The following is a 22,860-nucleotide window of genomic DNA, read 5'->3' on the forward strand; positions in this document are numbered from 1 at the left end:
ACATTCATAGATATGAATGTTATTGGCTCTAGGAAGCTATAGGGATGTCATAGGAGTGATTCTAGGAGGTTATTGTAGGAGTCATGTAGAAGCGGTTATAGGAGTTATAGATGTGTCAAGATAGCTTTAGTGGCTCTAAGAGGCTATAGGGAGTCTTAGGAGTGATTCTAGGACGTTATTATAAGAGTCATTAGGAGTAATCATTGGAAGCTGAAGGAGTCGTATAGGAGCAATTATACGAGGTTGTAGGAGTGATTGTAGGAATCATATAGGAGGGATTATAAGAGTTGTAGATGAGTCAAGATAGTTATAGAACTTTTCAAGAAGGCAAGGTAGTGATGAAACTGTTGTATGTATAGATATGTGCACAACAAGCACCAAAAGGCTAAGCAATATACATGGTACTTTTTATTGATGGTTGTACTACACTATAAGGCTAGTCAATATGAGAGGTTTTTGCAAAATTGAATACTATCATTGTTTGCTTGATATCATTTTACTTCATTTTTTATTAATCATCCATGAATTGAATGAGTTTTTAAATTGTTCTTAAATTGGTAGAAGAGCCACAAGTGTGAGCACATGAGAATCTTTGGGGTATGATGAAATTGTGTGCTACAAATTTCTATCTGGTAACACTTATGGAGTAGCAAGTTTTCAAAATAGATAACATAAGTATAGAAAGAAATGGGCATCATAGCCACCATCACCTTTATTCTCCATTCTTATTCTCATTATGTGATTTCATTGCACTCTTACTGGCTAAACAATTATCAAATGCTCGTTTTGATATTTCATAGATGAATCATTTTGCTAACTGAATGGTGTAACAAGTCTTATAGCAAATCTTCTTTATTGTAGTGGTTATCATGGTTGCATAAGATTATGAAGTATTGTATGGATTTTGTAGCTACAAGGACACATCAAACTCTTTTGATGCTTGTGTGGATGGAAGTAATTTTGCACTTGCATAACGATCACTAAAAAACAATTGTGAAAAAATAATGAGAGAAGCATTTCTATGAATAAGATGTTATCGATAAATCCATGAGAAGATACTTTGGAGATTCACCCACAGTAGATACATAGCCTCTACATAGCATAGTAAGTTTGGATTTCTATGATTAGCATACTCATAGTACTTGTCATATAGTTTCTATGATAAAAGTGCATGTCAAATCATTTGGACTCCCTCAAACAAAAAGAACACCACATCGAGATAAGGGAGCCGTTAGGTCCCCAAGCAAGCAACAACTGACCAAAGGGAGGCATAAAACAATAACCAAAGAAAAAAAGGCGTGAACAAACCAAGAAGTGATGTCTAAATAAAAGGGCCAGGAGCACAAAATCAGATCAACATAGTCTGTGAGAAATTTGGGGTACTAAAACATGATGATTTCTATTGGACAACTACTAGAACTTGCTCCCTACTATGTGAAGTTCTTCCAAATCCTAGCAATCAACGAACAATTTGATATGGAGCCATTGACCACAAGAGTGGAGGTGACTGGACTGGCCATTTGGGATGAAGAGGTTCCCATGATAGTGGGCATCAAAATTCAAAACCATATGGTGAAGGGAGTGCTCATTGATGGAGGCTTTGGAGTAAACATCATCTTTGAGGTAAAGGTCGAGATCAACCAACCACCATAGGCAAGTTATATCGACCAAGTAGACCAAAGTGGTTGGTTGCTCCAATTGTGATTGTGCCACATAAAAATGCCAAGTTGAGAGTCTATGTTAACTGTCAAAATCTCGATCAAAGAACCGTTCCTATTGCCATTCATGGGCAAGATCCTAGAAAAGGTAGTAGGACTTGAGATGTATTCATTACAATGGATACAATCAATTCATGTTCGCTAAAGAACATCAAATAGAAGATGACGTTCATCACCAAATGGGGAGCATTCTTGAGCAAGGTGATAACATTTGGGTTGAAGAATGCATTGGCCACGTCCCAACACTTCATGGTGGCAAACTTCCAAGAGTAGGTCAATGAATTCCTAGCAAAATTATTGGATGACTTCTCTATCTATGATTACTTAGCCTGCCTACCAAAGGTCTCCCTCAACCTCTACAAATGTTTGTTTTATTTGTTCTTAGAAGTCTTGGTGGGACTCACAATTCAGGTATAACCAAGAAGTCAAAAATTGATGACGTGCAAAAGATGGAAGAGCCAAATAATGTTAAGCAATTGTCATCATTTGTGGGGTTACTTAGTTTCTAAAGGTGGTTCATTAGGAAATTCATTGGCGTGGTCAAACCCCTCCATCAACTCACAAGGCAAGATACAAAGTTCAAGTGGAATAGAGAATAAGCAAAAGCATTCCGCATCTTGCAAGAGATGCCTGTAAAATCACTCATACTCAAAAGCTAGGCTAGAACTTGAATTTTCCCATCTATTATGTGACCCACATGTTCTCCAATGGGTAGAGATAAATTATTCAATGACAGAAAGGGAAGCCCTCAAGATGATGCACATAGTTAAAAAATTTGGCTCTAGCTTTTGGGTAACCCATTCATTTCTATGTAAACCATCAAGTATTGCTCCACTTAACCAAAAAATCAATCGTGAAGGCTTGATTGATCAGATGGATGTTTCTACTATATTCAATATCATCCATAAACTTGGCTCATCTCACGATGGCATCTATTGATGTCTTGCACCAATGACAAGCAACCCATCAAACGGATAGATGATGGTCTTGCTAACACTGGAATATTTGACATGCCAATGTATGAAGATAAGCATGAATAAATCATGTAGTATATATCCATGGCAACATTTTCCAAAGATTGAAGCAATCATTTAGTATCTCTCCATGGCAACATTTTTAAAATATTGAAGCATAGACAAATGATGAAAAATTACATTCAAACCTTAGAAGTTTATGCTGATACATGGCCATTTGTATAGAAAAGGGGGGGACATGATTGTTTGATGATCTATCCTTCCACACAAAAGAGAAATAATCATGGATGAAGTAAACCAAATTGTGATTAATGGTCATCTTTCCACCAAATTCAAAATCGAAAAAATCCTAAGTGTATGACTATGGTGGAGTACCATCATGTAGATGTTGAACACTATAGGAGATGTGATGCATGCTAGCCTTCTCAAATGCCATTGCAACAAACCTATCCATGGAAGGGTCACTATAAGAGATGTGGTGCATGCCAACATGTAGGCAGGCCAATCTTCTCAAATGCCATTGCAGCAAACCTATCCATGGAAACTCTTCTCAAAGTGTGCATTGGATTTCATTAGTCCATTCAAAGTTTAAACACATCCAACAAGAAACAAATAGTTAATGGTGGTGATAGATTGTCAACAATTGTATGAAAATATCATCCACAAATCTAGGTACCCATCGAAATCATGTCAAACCAAGGAATTCGGTTCACCAATTTGGTGATTAAGATCATGATGAAGGAGATCCTAATCTAGCACAAGAAATTGACATCATTCCTACCCAAGGACAAATGGTCAAGTCAAAGCAACGAATAAGGTGCTTACAACAATTCTACACAAGACGGTGAATGAGCACCGAAATGATTGGGACTATGAGCTTATCGAATGGCATTCAAAGTCACAATAAAGCACATTCCTTTTTTGTGAAATTCCTCACACCAAGTCTAAGGGTGGCCATCCAACATATGCATGGCCAAGAAGAAGTGCTCAAGAAACATTGGACAAATTAACAAGCTACGGTTGAGGGTTGCTTGGATGCAAATTATAATTCATTAGATGAGAAAGGAATAGCATGACTACCACATCAAAATGAGCATTCAAACAAGGAATGATTGTATTGCTGTACAACACCCCATTAGGAGCAACGAAGCAAAACTTCTATCAGGTGATAGGCATGGCATGACTACCACATCAAAAAGACATTAAAAAAATGGCATGCTTGTATTGCTATAAGCAACCACTAAGAGAAATGAAGCAAAAACTCCATAGGGTATGGGTCAAACCATACCAAATCAAGAAGTGCTTTGAAAGTGGGATCATCAGCTTAGAAGAGTGGTGAAATGAGTCAACAAGATGAGGTTTGAAGCATAACTTGTCAAAATAGAATTCACTAAAGTACCCACAAAGTGCCATCTACTAATGGGTACTGATTTAAATGGATGGTCACACATCAGATAAGAATTAATGGTGCAACTAGTGAAATGATGGTTGAGAGTAAGTGCTAATCGATCCATGGATTCCCAAAAATGTGCAATATTGAATGGTGGTCATGGTTCCACATCAAGGGAGGATCTAATAGCGAGTTTGTAGTTAATTTGGAAGATGTGGAGGGAAACCCTAAATGCCATATTTTACCTATTGGAAAATTTGGGCTGACATTTCTCATTCAAGGGCTTTGCACATATTATGCTTCTACCTCCATAGCTGTCATTCCCACTACGTCTATCTTTTAGAGACCACAAATGTTTGACCAAATAGCCACCAATCCAATGAAATGAAAGGGCATTGAGAAGAGGAAAGTGTAAGAACCAAAGAAGTTAAGGGCCGCGACATCCACTCGGCACCCACATGGTAATGGGTGATGGCAATTGTCAACTAGTTGCACCTCATAGGCCTACAAGACTTCCTAAAGATCTCTTGGAACACTACCTTTGATCAAGAAGTAGCCATCAATGCCATCAATACTTACGATGACACCACAAAGACCTTCCAAGCAAAGGGAAAATACGTGGAATGAGCAAAGCCAAATTTGTCTTGACTCTTAAGCTACCACTAAAGGATGACAAATCCCCCAACCACGTGACACTAGAGGATGACAAATCCCACAACCAAGTGACAACAAAATGCGATGAGTTGTTCAACCAAGATGCATGGCTGCTAGGCTAGGGATACATCATCAAAAAATCAAAGGATGCAGAGGCAAACAACTTCTTTTGATTCCTCTTTCAATGCATTCAGCTGAAGACCCTAGAAACTTGTAGCCTAGCATATTGGTAAGAAGGTGCTCAAGACCAAAGGTGGATTGAAGTTGAATTGTCACAAAACTAAAGACTAACAAACAACAAGCGAGCTATATCAGGGCTCATCTAGCCTACTCTCATAGTGGCAAAGAGCTACCTACTACCATAGACAAATGTGTTGGAGGGATTCTTTAATGAATCCCTAGGGCCCCCAACCCCAAGCAACCCATGATGTGACTAGGTAGACACAACCCTAGCCCCAAGAGTTAGATGCCCCAAAGCCACAACCTTAGCAACCATCACAACCACCCCAAGACAAAGGCAAGGGACTTGCAAAAGACAAATGCGATTTCGAGAAGGGCAAGATACCTACCATCACAATTGTCAAAAGGGTCTTTGAGCTTGGAGGCCCTACCTCGAATGAATGACCTACAAGGAGGTCCAACAATATTGCTATGAGTATGCCCATGTCATCTAATGCATCCTCAACATTCTCTACCACATCCAATACTATCTAACTATTTCATATATGCAAAGGGTGTATTAGGTAACTCTACCCACGTTGGATCTGTGGTTGATTAGGAATATCTAGAAAGAAGACAAAGGTCCAAAAGTTTAGGTACCTAGCCTTCATTAATCACACTTGAATTGATGTGCTCCAACCTCCTCTTCTAGTGCATCATTGTTTTGCACAAACAAATATTGCTTTTTTCACAAGGTATGATGTGAAGTATGTCCTATCGAATGATTATGCTTTAAGCCTGAACTATAGATCTGCATGTGCATAATACATCAAATCATGTAGACATAAAAGGTAGGAGATCTATATCCAACAAGGAATCAATGCAACAAAACCTCCTGGGAATCTCCTCAACCATACACAAGGTTGTCAATTTTCACATGCATTGGCATGCACTTGCACCAAGATCACTCGCATTGTCCATTGTGATTTGATAGGTGTCAATGATCCATTCAAGCACGTTATGTGTTCGTAATGAAAAATACTAGTGACATCTACATTAATTGAAAAATAAAATGGATATGTTTACAATGTGTGGTGAAGCATATGTGATCTTTTTACACAATTCCAAAGAGGTATGTAAAATGCTTGTTTATAGATATGCACATTCACCTCTTCTTCACCCTCTTTTCCTTTTCCTTTTCCATTTAATCCTCTAGCTCAACTAAATAAAAAGTCCTTTAAATATAAACCTAGATTTTGATATAGATAAATAACTTGATATATTAATGGGCAAATAAATAAACATATGAACTAGTTATAGATGATATATGTGTGTGTGTGTGTGTGTGAATTAAAAAGTCCCATCAATAGGGGGGCTATGATACCAAAAAATGCATTGGGCCATACAATTAATTCCATCAATTGGATAAAAAGTAAAAAAAGGGAAACATATAAGGAAAAAATGTTTGAGACATCTAAGTTGAAAAATGCAACAACTAGAGTTTGTAAAAATTTCGATCAAAATTAAGAATTTTAAATTATTTTGAGTTTGACAAACATAATATTGAAAAAAGAAGTCAAATCCTCAGGCAGTCTAGATTCGGGGTTGGGGTCGCCGCTTACCTGCCACCATCCAAACAAATTAGTATTAGAACATCATAGTTACGTTTGGGTAGATAGGTAATGCCTATTTTCCCCAGCTTGTTCTCGCTTTACCTAGGAATATAGACAACCAATGGGTCTTTAGATACTTAAAAAAGTTTAAATCACAAGTGGAGTAAGGAGTGAATGAGTGCATGGGTTGAGAAGGGATTAGAGGAGGTATGGAACAATTAGTGGGTTTGGTGTGTGAGGTGACTAAAAAGAGAGTGTAAAGGGGAGATTTCACGGGAAGTACATAAAAGAATAATTCATAGTTGAGAAAGTATACATGTGTGTGTGTGCATATACGTGTGCGTGCGTGCGCGCGTGTGTGTCTGTCTGTCTCTCTCTCTCTCACACACACACACACACACATAATTGAAGCATTCATTAAAGCAATCAAGAATTGGGAATTGATTTGATATGCAACTTAAAATGATGTTTGCAAGACATAAATTATAACAAAAAATATAGACTATTGGTTGATGATTTGTAGGACCATAAATATAGTGGACAAGAGACATTGGCCATTATTATTCAAAGTAAATTTCAAGTAGAGCTAAATTTCAACAAATATGTGCTCATTATAAATAGGACAAGCAAGACATCAAAACCAAAGGCATAATGAATTTTTTGCACATCATATCAAATGTGGGTATATACATCTAAGACCAATTGCCAATTGTTACATGGAACTTATGATAGACACAATGTTTATACTTGACCCTTGCAATGGAGAATGGTATGCATCTTTGCAAATTTGTCCAACACATGCACTTTAGTTTCCATCGCTAATTGACTTTTTTGTTAGAATAAGAGAGAAATTTCAAAGAGAGACATTCCAATCAACATGGATACTATAAATTCTTCGTACATTTTTACCTTTACAAGCATGTAAGCACTCACTCCATGAACTTAGTACTTTAATCCCTCTATTATGATGATGATATTGTACATATGAAATTGTTGAGGTGAGCAAATGATAAATTGTGAATTATTTTTTGTTAGAATAAGAGAGAAAATTTCAATGAGAGATATTGGAATCAACATGGATATTGTAAATGATTCGTACATTTTTCGCTTCACAAACCCTCAAATCTAGAGTAAGCACTCATTCCATTAGCTCAGTACTTGTAATCCCTCTATTGTAATGATGATATGCTCCATATGAAGTGTTGAGTTGAGCAAATGATTAATCTTTCTCTTTAGTACTTCAAAACATTATATGTGTGTGTGTGTGTGTGTGCGAGAGAGAGAGAGAGAGAGAGAGAGAGAGAGAGAGAGAGAGAGAGGCTACAATGATAGATTGCATGCAACATGGGAGGAGTGAAGTGCTACTTGCATTGAAAAAAAACAACAAAGTACCATAAATATAGTATCAAAATCAATAACTATGCAAAGTAGATTGGGGAATGAGATGATTGAAGAAAACAAGTGATATCTAGAGGACGTTTGAGGGTTGAAATCAAGGGAGGATGCTTTTGGGAAGAAAAGAGAGAGCAATGTAATAAAAAACGTGTTGGATCAACTTTTCTTCAGTACGGAGCATAGATATGAATAAAGATAACCCATTATCCTTGATTGCTATCACCATATATGAGTTTCTTGGAAACCTTTGAAGCCAAAATGATGTATAATATATTATGATATTTTGCTAGGTGGGCAAAGTATGTGTCCATCCTTTGGCATAGTTCGGCATTCCAATTCCCTTGGGAAGTTGAGCCCTTTGACACGAATCTATCACTGTGTATGTTTCAACGTAAGGATGATAGTACAAATCGATGAACACTTCAAGCTAAGTGTACAAGACACAATCATTTCATATATGTACACCAGGTATAGCTGACATGCCATAGAGTTCACACATGCACCCCTACTTGAGATCACATATATACTTGAAATCATAGGGTATGGTGGTTGGGTTGGGCTGATGTCTTGCATTCCATGAGATGTGCTTTATCACCACCGTGTAGCCGCTTCAAATCTTCAAAAGCTTGGGACTTTTGGCATAAACATTTGATAAAAATTGGCAAGTGATTGGCACACTGCAATGCTATTTGTGGTGCAAGCATTGGCCTTTTAAAAAGTACATCTTGCTCTCCTAAGATAGTGTAAATCAAGAAGTGATTTGTTGTGGTTACGCATGTCATCTCATGCACATGGGCTTGCATTGGATATGTGCAAAACATGGATGATGGTGTAAGGGAGACACGATGTAGTGAAATTTGGTGACATGATTAGGTTAGTATAGCGAAGAAGGAAAAGGAGGACGATGCACATTAGGCCTTGGTATAGATTTTGTAACATCAAATGTAAAAGAGGATATCTGAATGTGTTTAGGTTGATGGATGGCAACTCCATGATATAAGCATCGACCTTGTGAAAGGCTTGCTTTGTTTCTAAGAGGTGTGGGATAACAATGGTACAGATGTTACCCTTGATCGCTTGAAGAGATGCATCATGGCCCCCAAGATGGTGTGGAGTTAATCTCCTTGAACTCAGTGCTTTTGTTCTCCCCTCGAATTGAGATGAGATTGAGGAGTTATGTATTATTTGTGCATGACAATGATTGGACAGAGTGGTGATGGATGAGGGAGATAAGAGCTCGTCCTCCCCATGCATTGGCGGAATAGGGGACCTAAGCTTTCAGGCGGTGTGATTTGGGGAAGGAGCCCACAAGAACTAGTTGAAGGCCTCACGGTGGGGTGAAAATTACTCACCATCTTGAGGAATCGTGGTTTGCAATTGCCTTTAGCCTTAGCAGTAGACGATGGCGCTTGAGTACTCCCAGTAGAAGGTGGTGTTTGACTCCTCTCTGCACGAGGGAGTGTTGTATGAATTGGCAAACTAATTTTAGCCGAAGAAGGTGGAATCGGGCTTTCTGGTAGCCAAGGAGTGCCCTTGGGCACCTTATGGAGTTGTTGGACATCTCTAATGAACGGCCTCCACAAATCGTGCGTTTGGTTGCATGGGGACTCCAACTTCGGTTGAGATTGTCGTGTTTTGCCGGTTGATGGAGATTGGCTTTAATCAGAGTGGTTATGCATCTGTGGATGACCAACAAGGAAAAATTCCATGTTTGCCCCTTCAAAACCTCAAACCAGATGTCCAGGCATAGCTTGCTTCACACCTGGCGGACATAGCTTCAATAAATTCATAAACGAGTTGCTTTTGAACACTAATGAGCTGGTGGAGTTGGTAAGGTGCTAGTGCTATTTGCGGGGGGTCTAGGGCTCAAGTCTTGCCAATGGATTTCTCCTAACGGACACATTGTTAGTGTGAGTTAGCATTTAGCTCATTTTGCTGTGGATGTGCTGCTTGACCTTACCTGGGTGCGAGTCAGCATCACTTGAGTTTTACCTCCTTGCCTGGGTGCGAGTCAGCATCTAGCTCATTTTGCTGCACAGGTTGGTTGGATGTGCGGCTTAAGTTTTACCTGCCTGCCTGCCTGGGCGCTGGATGCTCATTTTGTTGTGCAAGCTGGCTAGATGTGCGGCCGGAGTAAAAGTGTTACTTGCTTGCGTGGGCGCTTGCCAGCATTCAGCTCATGTTAGTGCACATCTGGGGTGGCTAGGATCTCAATTGGCAGCTGGGCGGATAAGCCTAACCTAAAGTGGAGCAAACCTAAAGACAAGGGGGAGGATTAAGGAGGGAGGTTAAGGGAAGTTAGGAAGTAATTAATAAACAGGTGTGTGTTTAAACAGAGCGCGCTCCTTACCATCTTCTCCTTCTTTGTTGTTGTTGTTGCTGTTGCTGTTGAAGGTCATATTTCGCCATAGCCATAGCCTTCTCCTGCTCCTGCTCCTGCTCCTCCGCCATAGCCTTCTGCATCGCCTTCCACCGCCCCTCTCATGCTCCGAATCCTCCAACATTTGCTCCCCCACGGATCCCTCATCTTCGAACGTTTCTCTGCAACAAATCTTGCGCTCCTGGAGCTCTTTTCGTTGCCATTTGTGTTCCTGCTTTGGTGCAGCTGCCTTTCATCGGTGGAAGCTTCCTTCCGTCGCCTGGCTCCTGCGGCTGCTTGCTTTCTTGCCGGACTCTGTGCTTTTTCCCCCTCCTGGCTTTTGGCGCCTCTTTGGCGTCCTGTTCAGTTTCTACAATCGATTGTATTTGCCCCTGTTGCTGCAGAATGGTACTACGGCTCTTCCCTTTCTGCCTGTTCACTCTCCCGCTTTCTTGACACGCTTCTCTATAAACACAGCGAGATACAGAGAGATTCGTTTCTCTGGAGAAAACTGCTAATCTAGCTCTGCTCCCGTCCAGTTCATTCAAGTATCCGCTTGGTTTTAAGGCATTATTCCCTTCCTTCTCCTTGGTCATCCTGTTGTCTCCCCACTTATGGGAAGTGAAGATTGTCATCTTGTGTTTATCTCGCGGATGGCAAGTCTGGAATTTTATTCTGCCTCTAATATTGTTCCCATAGAGGACGAGCTCATCTGGCTTTCGCCCATTTCCACTGATACCTTCCCTAAGGGAGCTTCATTTTTCTTACCTATAATTAGATCAACAATCAAGTTGTGGTCTGAAGGAGAAGCGTAGAAATTTCAAAAGAGAACCCGTCCGATACTTCTATCGATAAATGCAAGATTCTTCTTTGCTTCCTATCACCAAAATCACGTTTCCTCAACATTTCGATTTGTCCAACCTGCTTTGTAGGTATGCCAAGCAGCTTATTGTCCGTTGTTAAGTATGCTATCTGTTGGCCGACTGTGCTTTTTGAGCCGGATGTCATTGAAGGTGCTTTTGTTGTACCTTAGGTTCAAATCTTCATTTGAGATGGCTGCAAGCGCCATGAGCAGTTTGTCTTGGGGACAATCGGCGCTGTTGTCCCTTACTTCGCAAGATCGAGATTCTATCAGGTAATTGTAGTATTTGATCAACGTTATCTTCGATACAAATGGCGGATTTTCGTTGGCAGGATGAAATGACGAATTGATAGTCTTTTTACAGGTCTGGATTCATGTTGACGATAAGCAAACAGCTTTCAAATAAGCGCAAGCTCTCCAATCGCAGCACAGTCTTACGTTCAGTTAGTCAAAGCAGCTCTTTCGCCACCAGTTTGTCGGATAATGAGGTGGCGTCCCTGCTCTTTTATCACCGAAATTTGGTATTGCGTTGCTTATAGATATGTACGTCTGCTCGTTCAAATAGTGGGTACTTAATAAGATGCGACGCCGTCCTACTTGTTCCGAATGTCCTGGCTATAGTATGGATGTTTTATTCTAAGTTTTTATTTTCCGAGTTCTGTATAGCAGGTTATATTGAAGCAGGCCAGATTAAAGTTTTGCGAAGAAGTCGCCTTTAGGAGACAAGACCAGGAGATTTCCCTTGGCAAGGTATTTAGTCCATCGCTCACACCTTGGCACTATGTTTACTATCGTACTATTATCGGCATTTATTTGTCGCACGATCGCTCTTTCTCTGCTACACTCCCTCAATAGCTCAATTTAAAGCGCAAGTGAGGTTTTTGGGCGAGGGTGAAAGTGGCTACATGTAGATTACGGCTCTTGCAGGCCATGTTGCTGATCTCAGCTGAAGATGAAGCGTTTCTATCTGTCAACAGAGAAAAGGATAGACTTGCAGCTCATACAGAAGGCAGGGGCCTTCCTGGGTCCCGAGTTGAAGCTTCTGCAGCTAATGTGGATGGTTTCTCCTTAGCGGGGAAAACTATGTCAATGTGGTTGTCCAGGTTTGACTTCCTCGCAAGGGAGGTTAAAGATATTTTGGTTGCCAAGGGAAGCTGTCCCAAACCTGTGGAAGTTTTGAGGGCAGTCAACACTGTTCTGTTTGAAATTCAGGGGTTTAAAAGATGTGTTACAGATCTGGATTCAAGTAATTCTTATCTTCACCATTTTATGACTCTCGGATCAGGAAGTGGTAATCTCTCTCTCTCTCTCTCTCTCTCTCTCTGTCTCTCTTTCTTTGTCCTCTTCATTATCGTCTACTGCTGTCATAGCTTGTTCTAGTAGGATGAAGTCATTTTCAGGCAATTCTTTTGTGATCGTCAACGTACTTTTATTTTAGTCATTGAGTGTTCAGCAGACTACAGTCCCCTGTTATATGTAGTTTACTGTTGGATGGATGCAGGATTGTTTTTGGTGCAAGTTCCTTTCTCACCTAGAGATGATGATCAAATGCTTTCTTTTCTTAAACAGCAAAATTGCGATTAAGAAGTTGAGGTTTGGTTCCTTTTCTGAGGATGTTTACACACTTTTTGGTCTCGTCCTGCAGCTGCAATGTTGTGCGTCCTCTACATAGAGGTTTGTCAGAGACTTGGTATAGTAATAAAAGGGGCAGAAGTTGGGGACGATGTCCTTGTTTGGCCACTGGTAGACAATTTACAGGTATTTTGAATGATTATAACCAAGTCTCAGAAATTACCCATGTTTTTCAGGAAACTGTACTTTCTTTCACATGCAGAATGTCACAAGCTTGTTTTATGAAGAATGGTGGATTTGAAGCATTCATTTCTGCAGGAGTGCTTCGAGACTTTGGAGGGAGGCAAAAGTTGGTTTACAGAAGTTATTGCTACTCTGCACCAGTCACACGTCCTTGACAGCCGCAGCGGAGGCCTTCCCCATGAATCCAATTTCTCTGCAACTCACAACCTGAAAATTGTCTCCAAGAGGGGCATTTTGGGGAAAGCTCTGACAAACTTGAAAGTGAGTCATCACCTAAAATGTGATCAAAGTCATGCATTGTAGTATCCCCTCATGGTCTATCTAAGCCAGCCTGGTGTTGTCTCTCTTTACAGATCGATTGTGTGATGGAATTGTTCATTTCCAATTGCTGTGATGGTCAATGTATCTAACTTCTCACTTGGTTGGTTTGTGACAGAACCTCCATTGGAAGGATGCATGCAAAGCTCGACCAGGGTTTACTCTCACAGATCCTCTTCATCCTTTGCTATATGCAAATGGTAGATTGGTTGACCACACAGAACTTGCTGTTGGTGCACTGTTAAGGCCCAGAAGCCTCAGGTATGGCAATTTGACTGTTTCTCTTCAAGAATTCCCTGTGCAAATGAATGTGAAGCATTAAACCGTATGTTCTTACACACTGCGCAATTGTTCAGCTGTGTAATTTTCTTCTTTTAAAGTGTTGCTTTTGAATTGATGTACCATATAGACAATGCTATCCTTCTATTGATATTACAACCTGCTGGAATTATGGCTGTTAATTCAGGCAAAGAAGACCATCTTGCTTTGATAAATTCAGGACTTCTAAAGAGTTCACTACTTCATATAACCAATGCTTTGTACTAATTGTCAACTGATTCCTTGCTGTCGACTGTGCCTTTTTCCTCTGAAATAGAGAAGTGTAACATCCCTGAGCATGCTTGCAATCTATAGTATGGGAGTTGATTTTGCTTTTGGATAAAGTAGTTTCTATTCCCCTTCTAAGGAAAGTTTCTTTGCAAATGATATTCCCACCTGTTTCAAGTGTACTGAAATCAGAGCTGATATTTATGTTTCTTGCAAACCTAAAGCAACAAATATACTGTGCAGAGCTGAAGCTGCATCAATAAACTGTGAAAGGCAGCCTTCACCTGCAAGGTTGCTAAAATAGTTCTTCTGGGAGAGTGATACTGATTTCATTTAGCGCATGTGATTATCAATTTAAACCTTCGAAGAGGTCTAATGTTTTGTTTCTTGAAGGGGATCCTAGAGTAAGCTCTTTGTGTTGGGTTGAAGGGGTTAAGATGCTGCTCTCCCCATGCTACTAAAGTGGTGTTTAATGTGGCCTGCATGTTTTTTTGAGGTATTGATGATCTATGTTATGTGTGTGTGGTATGCGGTTAAGATCCCCCATGCTACTAAAGTGACATGGATACTAAAGTGGACATAAAGTGTTTAATGTGGCCTGCATGCTTTTTTGGGGTATTGATGATCTATGTTATGTGTGTGGTATGCACATATGTACACGATTTATGTTAGCCAAAGTTGCTCCAACTTTGCATGGATTCATCTTGAGTTGTATTGAAGTAGAGAATCACTTATGTCTAGGTGTATTTAGCAATGCACTATACTACATGAAGCTTTGTGGTGCACTCTTTTGAGTAAGAAAGCATATGCCTCCTCTGCAGGATTATGAATCAGACTAGCCTACACTTTAGGCAGCCTGGACATTCCAGATTCACAAGGCTGCCATGTGGCTGCAAAGAGAGATAACATGGAGGGTGCCACAAGGCTGCCATGGGCAGCAAAGAGAGAAGACCTTCACAATGTAGCCAATAGGCAGCAAGAAGGCTACACAGGCAGCCATGTGGAGACAGCCAAACGCCATAATGGCTGCCACAAGTAGCCACACAAGTATCCCTCACAGCCATATATTAGAACAAGAACTAGCAGCAGGCAGCAAGCAGGATAGATGATGGATGCACAGCAGCATATGAGAACAACCAGGGCAGGCAGCACCCTGGCAGATGTCTTTGCAGCAGCAATGCCATCCATGGCACCACAGAGGTCGACAGAAGAGTCTGGCCTGCAGTAGGCCAGGTCAGCAACCAGAAGTCAGCCAGCAGACCAGCCAGATTGGCTAGTCTGCCCTAGAAGTCAGCCTTCAGTTTGAGCCCATAGAGGGGCCCACTCATCATAACATCATCAACCAGGGGAGCTCTGAAAAGCCATCAAAGGAGTAGGAAGATTCTAGCATCAGTTCAGCCTTAGTTCAAGGAGCCTTCAACCCTCCAGCATGAAGCTGGCTCTTTCTTCAATTTGATGTAATAGATCTCTCTCTCTCTTTCTCTCTCTCTTTCTCTCTCTCTCTCTCTTTCCCCCTGCCCACTCCCCCCCTAACAACCCCTTCTCTCGGTTTGTTTCCATAGAACTTCCCTCTTCTGCTCTTTTTCCAGGCTTGCTGACAAAAAGTACAGCCAATCTGTGGCAAAAACATCCGGCCAGTGTGTTTAATAATGGGTATCTGGGTTGAAGTTTCAGGCATATGTCATTCTGATGTATGTAATAGTAACCCATGTTAAAAACTTTCTATGCTAAATTATATTGTTAGGTGTGCTTTTCAAATTTTTGTGTGGATTTAGTCTCATTGCACTTGTAGGATGTAGACTTTCTGAATCTCGTGGTAGGTGCATACTGACCGTATCACTCTTTACAGGCTTGCTCTTATGGCATCAGAGAGATTACTTCTTCTGCAGCCACATGATTGGGTTTTGCGGAGAGATCACGGATTGTTACTATATCATAGCCGGTAAGTTTCAAACAGTAACTTATATTTGGAGTTTTTTACTGGAGTCTCTAATTAGCTAAAATATCATATATCAATGGAATTTGATTTCAATTGCAGGAGATATGGGGAAGCTGTTCAAGAGTTGAGTATTTGTATGGCTTTTGCGCCCACTCTAGAAGCTCAGATGCTTGAGCATTTTGTTGAAAAACTGCACCTCTTACGTGTGGAGTCATCTTGGAGCTCACTGAGACCACCTAACACACCTTCTACTTTAGCTTAGGTATACTTCTGCATTTAGCAGAGCTCGCTTTATGTTTAACATTCCTCTGCAATTATTATTATATTGTGACCTGTGATTTGGTTGCCCACAAGGCTAAGGCAGTGGCCAACCTATTTTTACAAGAGCTAGCTACATTGCTGCTAACCTCTGTATATAATAGTATCTTATTCTATCTGTAAAAGGATTTGCTTTACCACCAAGGCTTCAATTGTGGTGCCATCATTTTGCCAGAAGAGAAGGTCTTTTGCATCTTCAAGGTGGGTTAAACAGTCTGTTATTCTACCCTTGCTATATATGATTAGTTCTGTGTTCTAACATGTGTTAATAGATGCAGGCAGTGAGGCTGCTGGTTGAATGTTTTAGTACTGCAATGGGCATTGGAGTCCTTTAAGTGCAGGGAATTGCTAGAATGCTACTACTGACTGAGTTGATATTCCTTAGCATTTGGTTACTGTCATGTCCATTGTTTGTTTTGGAAGGATAATGCTGGTCATGCTCCTAGATATTCTTATTGCACCTTGTGAAGCTTTTGTCCAAGTTGTAGCTTGTTTATATTTCGTTGATTTTTTATATTTCTACTGCTGCATTCTCATATAAACTAACGTCTGACCTTTTACATAGATTTGTTTATTTTGGATTTCCTTGTTACCACGGATGAACCAAACCAAGGGTTGATTTCTGTGGATGCAGCTCAATTTATTTTGGGAGGTGTGATTTTGATATCAAGCTGACAACTGTATCCATGTGTAGCTAAGCCAACTACTAGGCTTGCTAATCTACGCCTAATCCACTAGCACTAGCTTGTAAAATAGCAGCCACGTGAAAAAGGACAACAGCTAGTAAACAAGGGAATACACGTGCATAATCACTAAGAGAATACTTGGAAGTCATTTAGGAATCCATGACTTGTGATGGGTTGCACAAGCAATAGGCTGCGAAGAAGAATCCTAGTTTAGCTTAGAGAAAAACAAGGTTCAGTTGTAATGGCTGTTTATAAATGGCATTCAAAGATGAGTACAAGGTACAACAGGGCCCCCTTTTTTAGGTATAGGCCTAGAAAAATACAACCTTGCTTAGTGGAGGGCTGTCCTAGGATGCCATGTGGCAATATTAGGCCTTCATACTAAAAGTATTGCTATTTACAAAGCCATTTAAAGGCTGGTTAGGTTAGAAATTAACTAAGTAGATTGACCTTTGTTACAGTCCACCTTGTCCAAAGAAAATTGTCCTCAAATTTGCAATGGTGCAACAAGGAATTACAATAATAGAATGAAGAAATGAAGCTCATAGTTGGTCATCTCTCCTCTACATTGCTTAAAAGTAATGATGCCATGTGGGGAGCACAGGAGAGACCCTCCTTGCACTCTCAGCCCCTCCGTGTGGCGTGCCTTTGTCCCGCCTTTCCACCCACCACTGCAACGGTATGCTGATAATGAATTTTGAAAACCAGAAGACTAAAACAAATGAATTTTGGAGTATTGCTTCAACTCCCCATGCAACGGCACATAGCTTTTGTGTGGAGTAGACTTTTGTCCGCGTATTCTTTTTCCTTTTACTTATATGTTATCCCTCTTTTCTTGATTCTTTTCCCTCTCCTCCATGAGTGGTTCTCCCCTTCCAAAAGTTGAAACACTTTGCTTGCTTTGTGGAAGACCCTTAGCGTTGACTTCCTATGAATGTACAACTCAAGTAACATATATGCTTGTCCTTTGTCTTAGTGTTTGTGCGGGCATAGTTTTTGTTGCTCTGTAGTTGTTTTGATCATATCTCGAGTTTTTCCCTATAGATTTAAATTTCTTGTGGATTTGGATTTTGGGAAGCACGTGGGTGTATGTTTTGTTGGTCAGTAGTCATTTCGATCATATGATGAGTTGTTTCCTTTGGATTTGGGTTCCTCCTTGCATGGGCTTAATGTCTCATTGCAAGCTACCTTGAACATGGGAATTATCGATGAAATGCTAGCAAGGCAGAGTCTCTTGTGTATGGCGATCTCTTGATTTTGAAAGATGTGTAGTATGAATTTGGTTTTGTATATTATTGCAAAAGCATTCTTGCTAGCCATGTCTGAGTCCTAGCTTCTAAAATTAGTGTTCTAAAATTAATGTCTCATCACAAGCTACCTTGAACGTGGGAATTATCAATGAAATGCTAGCAAGGGAAAGTTGCTTGTGTATGGCGATCTCTTGATTTTGAAAGATGTGTAGTACGAATTTGATTTTGGATATTGTTGCAAAAGCGTTTTTGCTAGCCATGTCTGAGTCCTAGCTTGTAAAATTAGTGTTAATATGGACCTTTAGCATTCGATTTTCTATTTTTTAAAACGCAAGGAAAGCAATAAGCATAATGTTTAGTCTAGCATGTGGGTGGACGGAACTAGATTTGTAGTAGGTAGTCTTGCCATCGCTAAGCACATAACTACTAACTCGGAATTGAACTTGAATCCTAGCATTTTATCCAAAATTTAAAGGAAAAAGGTGAATGAGTAATGAGGACATGAGGTGCAACACAAGGTCCGTTAGGACCCAATCCTCCTTGTAAATGTCAAGGGTGGTGATTTATTATTGACTTGGCGATGTTCATATTGTTTGTGTGTTTTGGGCCCTTCCTTGGGTGTCCAGAGTATAAACGTTGATAATCTTAGTGTCGAGAATAAGTCTCATAAATGGATAAGATTAGCATATTACTTGGATTATGGCTATTATTGACTTGGCGATGTTCATATTGTTTGTGTGTTTTGGGCCCTTCCTTGGGTGTCTAGAGTATAAACGTCGATAATCTTAGTGTTGAGAATAAGTCTCATAAATGGATAAGATTAGCATATTACCTAGATGCCAATAGCCATAATCGTAGTTCTACATATTGGCAGTAAAGCGTACATCTTTCTAACGACTCCCATGTTAACTTGCACCCATAAATAGAAAATACGCAAAGCACATGAGGGTGCTAAAATTCAAATTTGGCAGAGGACTTGTAAAACCTAGCTTTTATCAATACTTTAGATATAAATTAATAGATGGATCTTTGGATTCAAAGCCAAAACTTAGAGGATATGTTTGCTATTAAACTTAAAAAAAGACCTTGCTAGAAGAAACTTGTTTTGGGACTAATTTATATTGTCGACTTTTGGAACTCATGCCCAATCTCGTGGCGTTGGGTTATAGAGTGTACTCTTCTAGCTTGTCATAGTCAATCTTGTTAGGTGTTATGTCACTCATGGAGGCATCAAGATCCAAGATCGCTACTGCCATGCAAGATCCAAATTGAAAGTTACTCATTGCTCCATTTGCTACTAGCTTGTAGATTTAAGCTCTTTTCCAAGTCTTTGTGCTTCTTAGCATTGTTGGGCATTTCAGTGCTAAAATCCTCATCACGCCTTCTCAGCGATGATGGACCTGACAACCTTCCTTGGAGCTTACCAATGCCATCGCCTGCAGCTTGCCAATAACGAACTAGTTCCCACCTACGTAACGAGTGGTTTCCATAACAAGAAGCCTTCTTGTCACCTCAATTTGACGAAAACCCGTTGTCTAAGTTGTAATGAAATTCCCTTCACACTCTTGTGACCCAAGCAATGCTCAATAAATTAGCTACTTGTTGGTCATAATTTCAAATGTCCGTGGTCATTGAAAGAGCGGGCAGCAGTGTGAATGAGCAAATTTTTCGTCATCTTTTCGAACAAGTGAGCTAGTATCGTGCCCACTTATCTTCACTTTCATTGTAGAACCAGGCACCTAAAAACTTCAACGACAGAACACACAAAAATTTGGCTGTTCACTATTGTTGGTGTTAGCCTTTGATGATTCATCTGTCGCGCTTGCTTTTGTTGTAAGTCCGCGTGTGTGTTGTCCCTTTATCCATTGGGGAAACGTCCGTGAAAATTGATCGATGGATCCAGCTTCCAAGCTCCTATTCCTAATTCATCTTACGAAATGAACATGACTGAGGGAATCGCCTCCTCAGGGATGGAGGGTCGTTGGACGCGACATGATTAAGTCGATTAATATCGTTTGTCATAGTGACATGTCACCGGCTCGTTCAATCTTCGCTCGTCAATCTCCGCTCGGTTGCCCAATCAGCAAGCCTCTTATGATCTACCTTTACTGGTAGGCGTTCACTCTGTCTGTTTCATAGGCCTGGCGCTTGCTGCTTCGGGAATTGGGAATCTTGGCACCAATATGGAGTTGAGGAGGTTTGATATCGAGGACAGGTTGCCTTCGGGATACTGTTTATTAGCAACCGTGGATGAAGTTGTGCAGCGTAAGGATTGTCGCCGTTGTATCAGCTGCCGAGGATGCAAGAAGAGAAGGGCAACGATGGCTATGGACAATCATCAAGCGTCTGCACAGCAAACTCCCATAACATTTTACTATGGACCTACCATGTCAGCTACAACCATCGCCTTAGTAAGCGTACCTTAAATGACTCTACAGACATTCATCAAGCCTCTTTTCGCACAAATTTGCGGATAATCATCAATCCTCTGCTACAATAGTCTGGAACCTTATGCTTCCACAAACTTGCAAACATTCGTCAAGCCTTTTCTCTCACAAATTATCAATCCTCTGCTACAAATATCCACAACCCTCTACTCTCATGAATTACCGAAGATCTTCACCCGCGAGAGGCAATGGGCACTATGGAGTTGCAGCGTTCGTGATTACGGTCCTCCTTCCCCTTCGGAGTCCTGCTGTCTCTCATCCCTGGAGCAATCCTCACAGGCATGATTGCAGGGTATAGAATCACGGTAAGCTGGAGGACAGAAAGTGGTTTTGGAACTTCACAGCACTAGTGCAAATCCTCACAATCCAACATGTAAGTACAAACAACTGAATAGCGACAGCACAAGAGAAATGCTCAAAACCTTTCAACTGCCCTTGCACTCGATCTGGAGGAGATAGGATTGATCAGCGAGAGATCTGAGAGCATGTGGTACAGAGCACTATCTCGAAATTAGGAAGAGGCGCCACGTGGAGTTATACGGGTGTTCCAACATGCATTACATGCATTGTTTTATATCTTGCATGCATGCGTTGCAATTCGGCTTTTTGGCAATCAGCTTCACAAACTTTTGCGACTAGGGGACGAATGGCTCCTCGCACATCCCTCGACACTCTCGCAGACCTCTATCGTCGGCATCTCTTCCAAAGTCATGCCTGCTCGGCTAGAACCCTCCTTTCCTGGGCGTTCTTCCTTTTTGTCCGTCGGTGGTGTTGGTAGTCGGACGTTGCCAAGCTTGTGGGGGGTTTGATGCGAGGCAACTGAAGCTGCGACCGGGAAGGCACCTTTCGAACTTGTTCAGGTTAGTCTCCTCCTTGACATCATCGTATACAGGTTTTTTTACGTGAATTGGTGAGGTTGGTGGTTAATCCTTTTGCTCACTCCCGCTTGTTGTAATGATGTACTTGCATTCTTCGTGGTTCTTGATGTCCCTCAAAACTAGGTTCCTACATGACAAGAATGCAAGCGATGCGGTCGACAAGTGTTGGTATTGAGATCTACCTCCTCCAGGTTTGTCACGTTTGAGAAATCTACGTCGTCAAGTACACCAACAAATTGGTTGTTGCCCACGAGTAGAGCCATCAGCTTGGAGATACGTGATAGACTACTCGGCAACTTGCCAGAAAAGATATTATTACAAAGCAACAACTTCGTCAGGTTCGCCAAGCTGCCAACGCTGTCCTTCAGTGGCCTTGTGAAGCTATTTACCTCCACGGAAAGAATTGAGAGAGAAGTGGCATTATAGAAATCATATTTTAACCCGACACTGAGAAAACTATGGGGAGCCAACACCAACATATAGTACGTTCTAAACCCTCACGGTGCAGCATCATACTGCACATCTTACATAACAAAAGTTGACAAGGAGACAAACAATGCGGTCAAGAACGCAATCATCCAGAGCGTCCAACAAAATTTGACAGTCAATGAGTGTGTCCGCAAGGTCGAAAATGCAATCCTTAACACTCAACACATTAGTGCACAACAGGCAATGTACTTATGCCTCTGGTTGCCACTAACAAGCATTACAACGGAGTTCATTTACATAAACACAACCGCACCGGCATTGCTATTGAAAAGGAGGGCACAACTGGAGATGTTGCATCTAGAAAGCACTGAAATCTTCTTCCATGACATTGTCAGTAAGTATTTAAAGAGGCATGAATGCTTACATCACCTGCCACTGGCAACATTCGCAAGTTCGTACATCGTAAAGCAAGGGCACACCAAAGAAAGGAAAAAAAGAAGAATAATACGTTTCAATAACTACAACAAGGTAAAGGATCCAGAGAACCACTACAAGGAACTGTGCCTGTTGTACCTGCCATTCCATTCCAATGAACACAACCTTAATGAAACCATCCAAACATGGAGGGACATGTACGCAAAAAACAAAGATATCATCGACTCCACGCAAGCACTATTTCAGGTGTGCGCCTCATACAGTAGTGTAGTGGAAACTAATGCAACCAACTACTTGTCAAATGCAAGCAGAGAACAACTTTTGACTTCAATAGAAAAGTGTGATCTAGTCAATGATATGGATTACCACCCAAAAGTAAACAACTTCAAGCCGATGAGGCCTGAGAAACCAGACTACATGTCTAATGAAGCATATTACGAGAACTTAAGGAAGCTGAACTCCGAGCAACATCTACTCTGTGATGACATTATGTTGAAAAAGAGAATTAAAAAGGAGGAGCAAATACACCTTTTCATATCAGGTAATGCGGGCTTTGGCAAAAAATTTGTTGCAACCATGATAGCAGAGGGTCTACGTCGTCACTACTCACATAGAAACACATCTGACACTGACCTTCCAAAATTTTTATTGTTGGCGTATATAGGGAAGGCAGCA

At 40.8% G+C, this 22,860-nt stretch overlaps 1 protein-coding gene across 1 annotated transcript; it reads left to right on the top strand.

Annotated features, from left to right (window-relative positions):
- Nucleotides 1-11,035: 11,035 nt before the first annotated feature.
- Nucleotides 11,036-16,228, top strand: LOC147898144 (transglutaminase family protein). Its single transcript, XM_087379306.1, has 10 exons — nt 11,036-11,194; nt 11,296-11,397; nt 11,489-11,612; nt 11,794-11,874; nt 12,052-12,415; nt 12,770-12,882; nt 13,015-13,200; nt 13,376-13,518; nt 15,653-15,745; nt 15,842-16,228. The coding sequence occupies exons 1-10, from the start codon at nt 11,118-11,120 to the stop codon at nt 16,002-16,004; spliced, it is 1,446 nt and encodes a 481-aa protein (XP_087235432.1). The 5' UTR covers nt 11,036-11,117; the 3' UTR covers nt 16,005-16,228.
- The last annotated feature ends 6,632 nt before the right edge of the window (nt 16,229-22,860 follow it).

The sequence above is a fragment of the Dipteris shenzhenensis genome, chromosome 9 (genome assembly GCF_047967505.1).
Source record: "Dipteris shenzhenensis isolate YYH24624 ecotype China chromosome 9, Dip_SZ_1.0, whole genome shotgun sequence".
NCBI lineage: Eukaryota > Viridiplantae > Streptophyta > Polypodiopsida > Gleicheniales > Dipteridaceae > Dipteris > Dipteris shenzhenensis.

Excerpts from the sequence above, each read along its gene's own strand:
- LOC147898144 (XM_087379306.1), top strand. The coding sequence starts at position 11,118 with ATGCAAGATTCTTCTTTGCTTCCTATCACCAAAATCACGTTTCCTCAA. Across the intron at positions 11,613-11,793 it reads CCAGTTTGTCGGATAATGAG|GTTATATTGAAGCAGGCCAG; the intron begins GTGGCGTCCCTG and ends TCTGTATAGCAG. Across the intron at positions 11,875-12,051 it reads AGGAGATTTCCCTTGGCAAG|GCCATGTTGCTGATCTCAGC; the intron begins GTATTTAGTCCA and ends CGGCTCTTGCAG.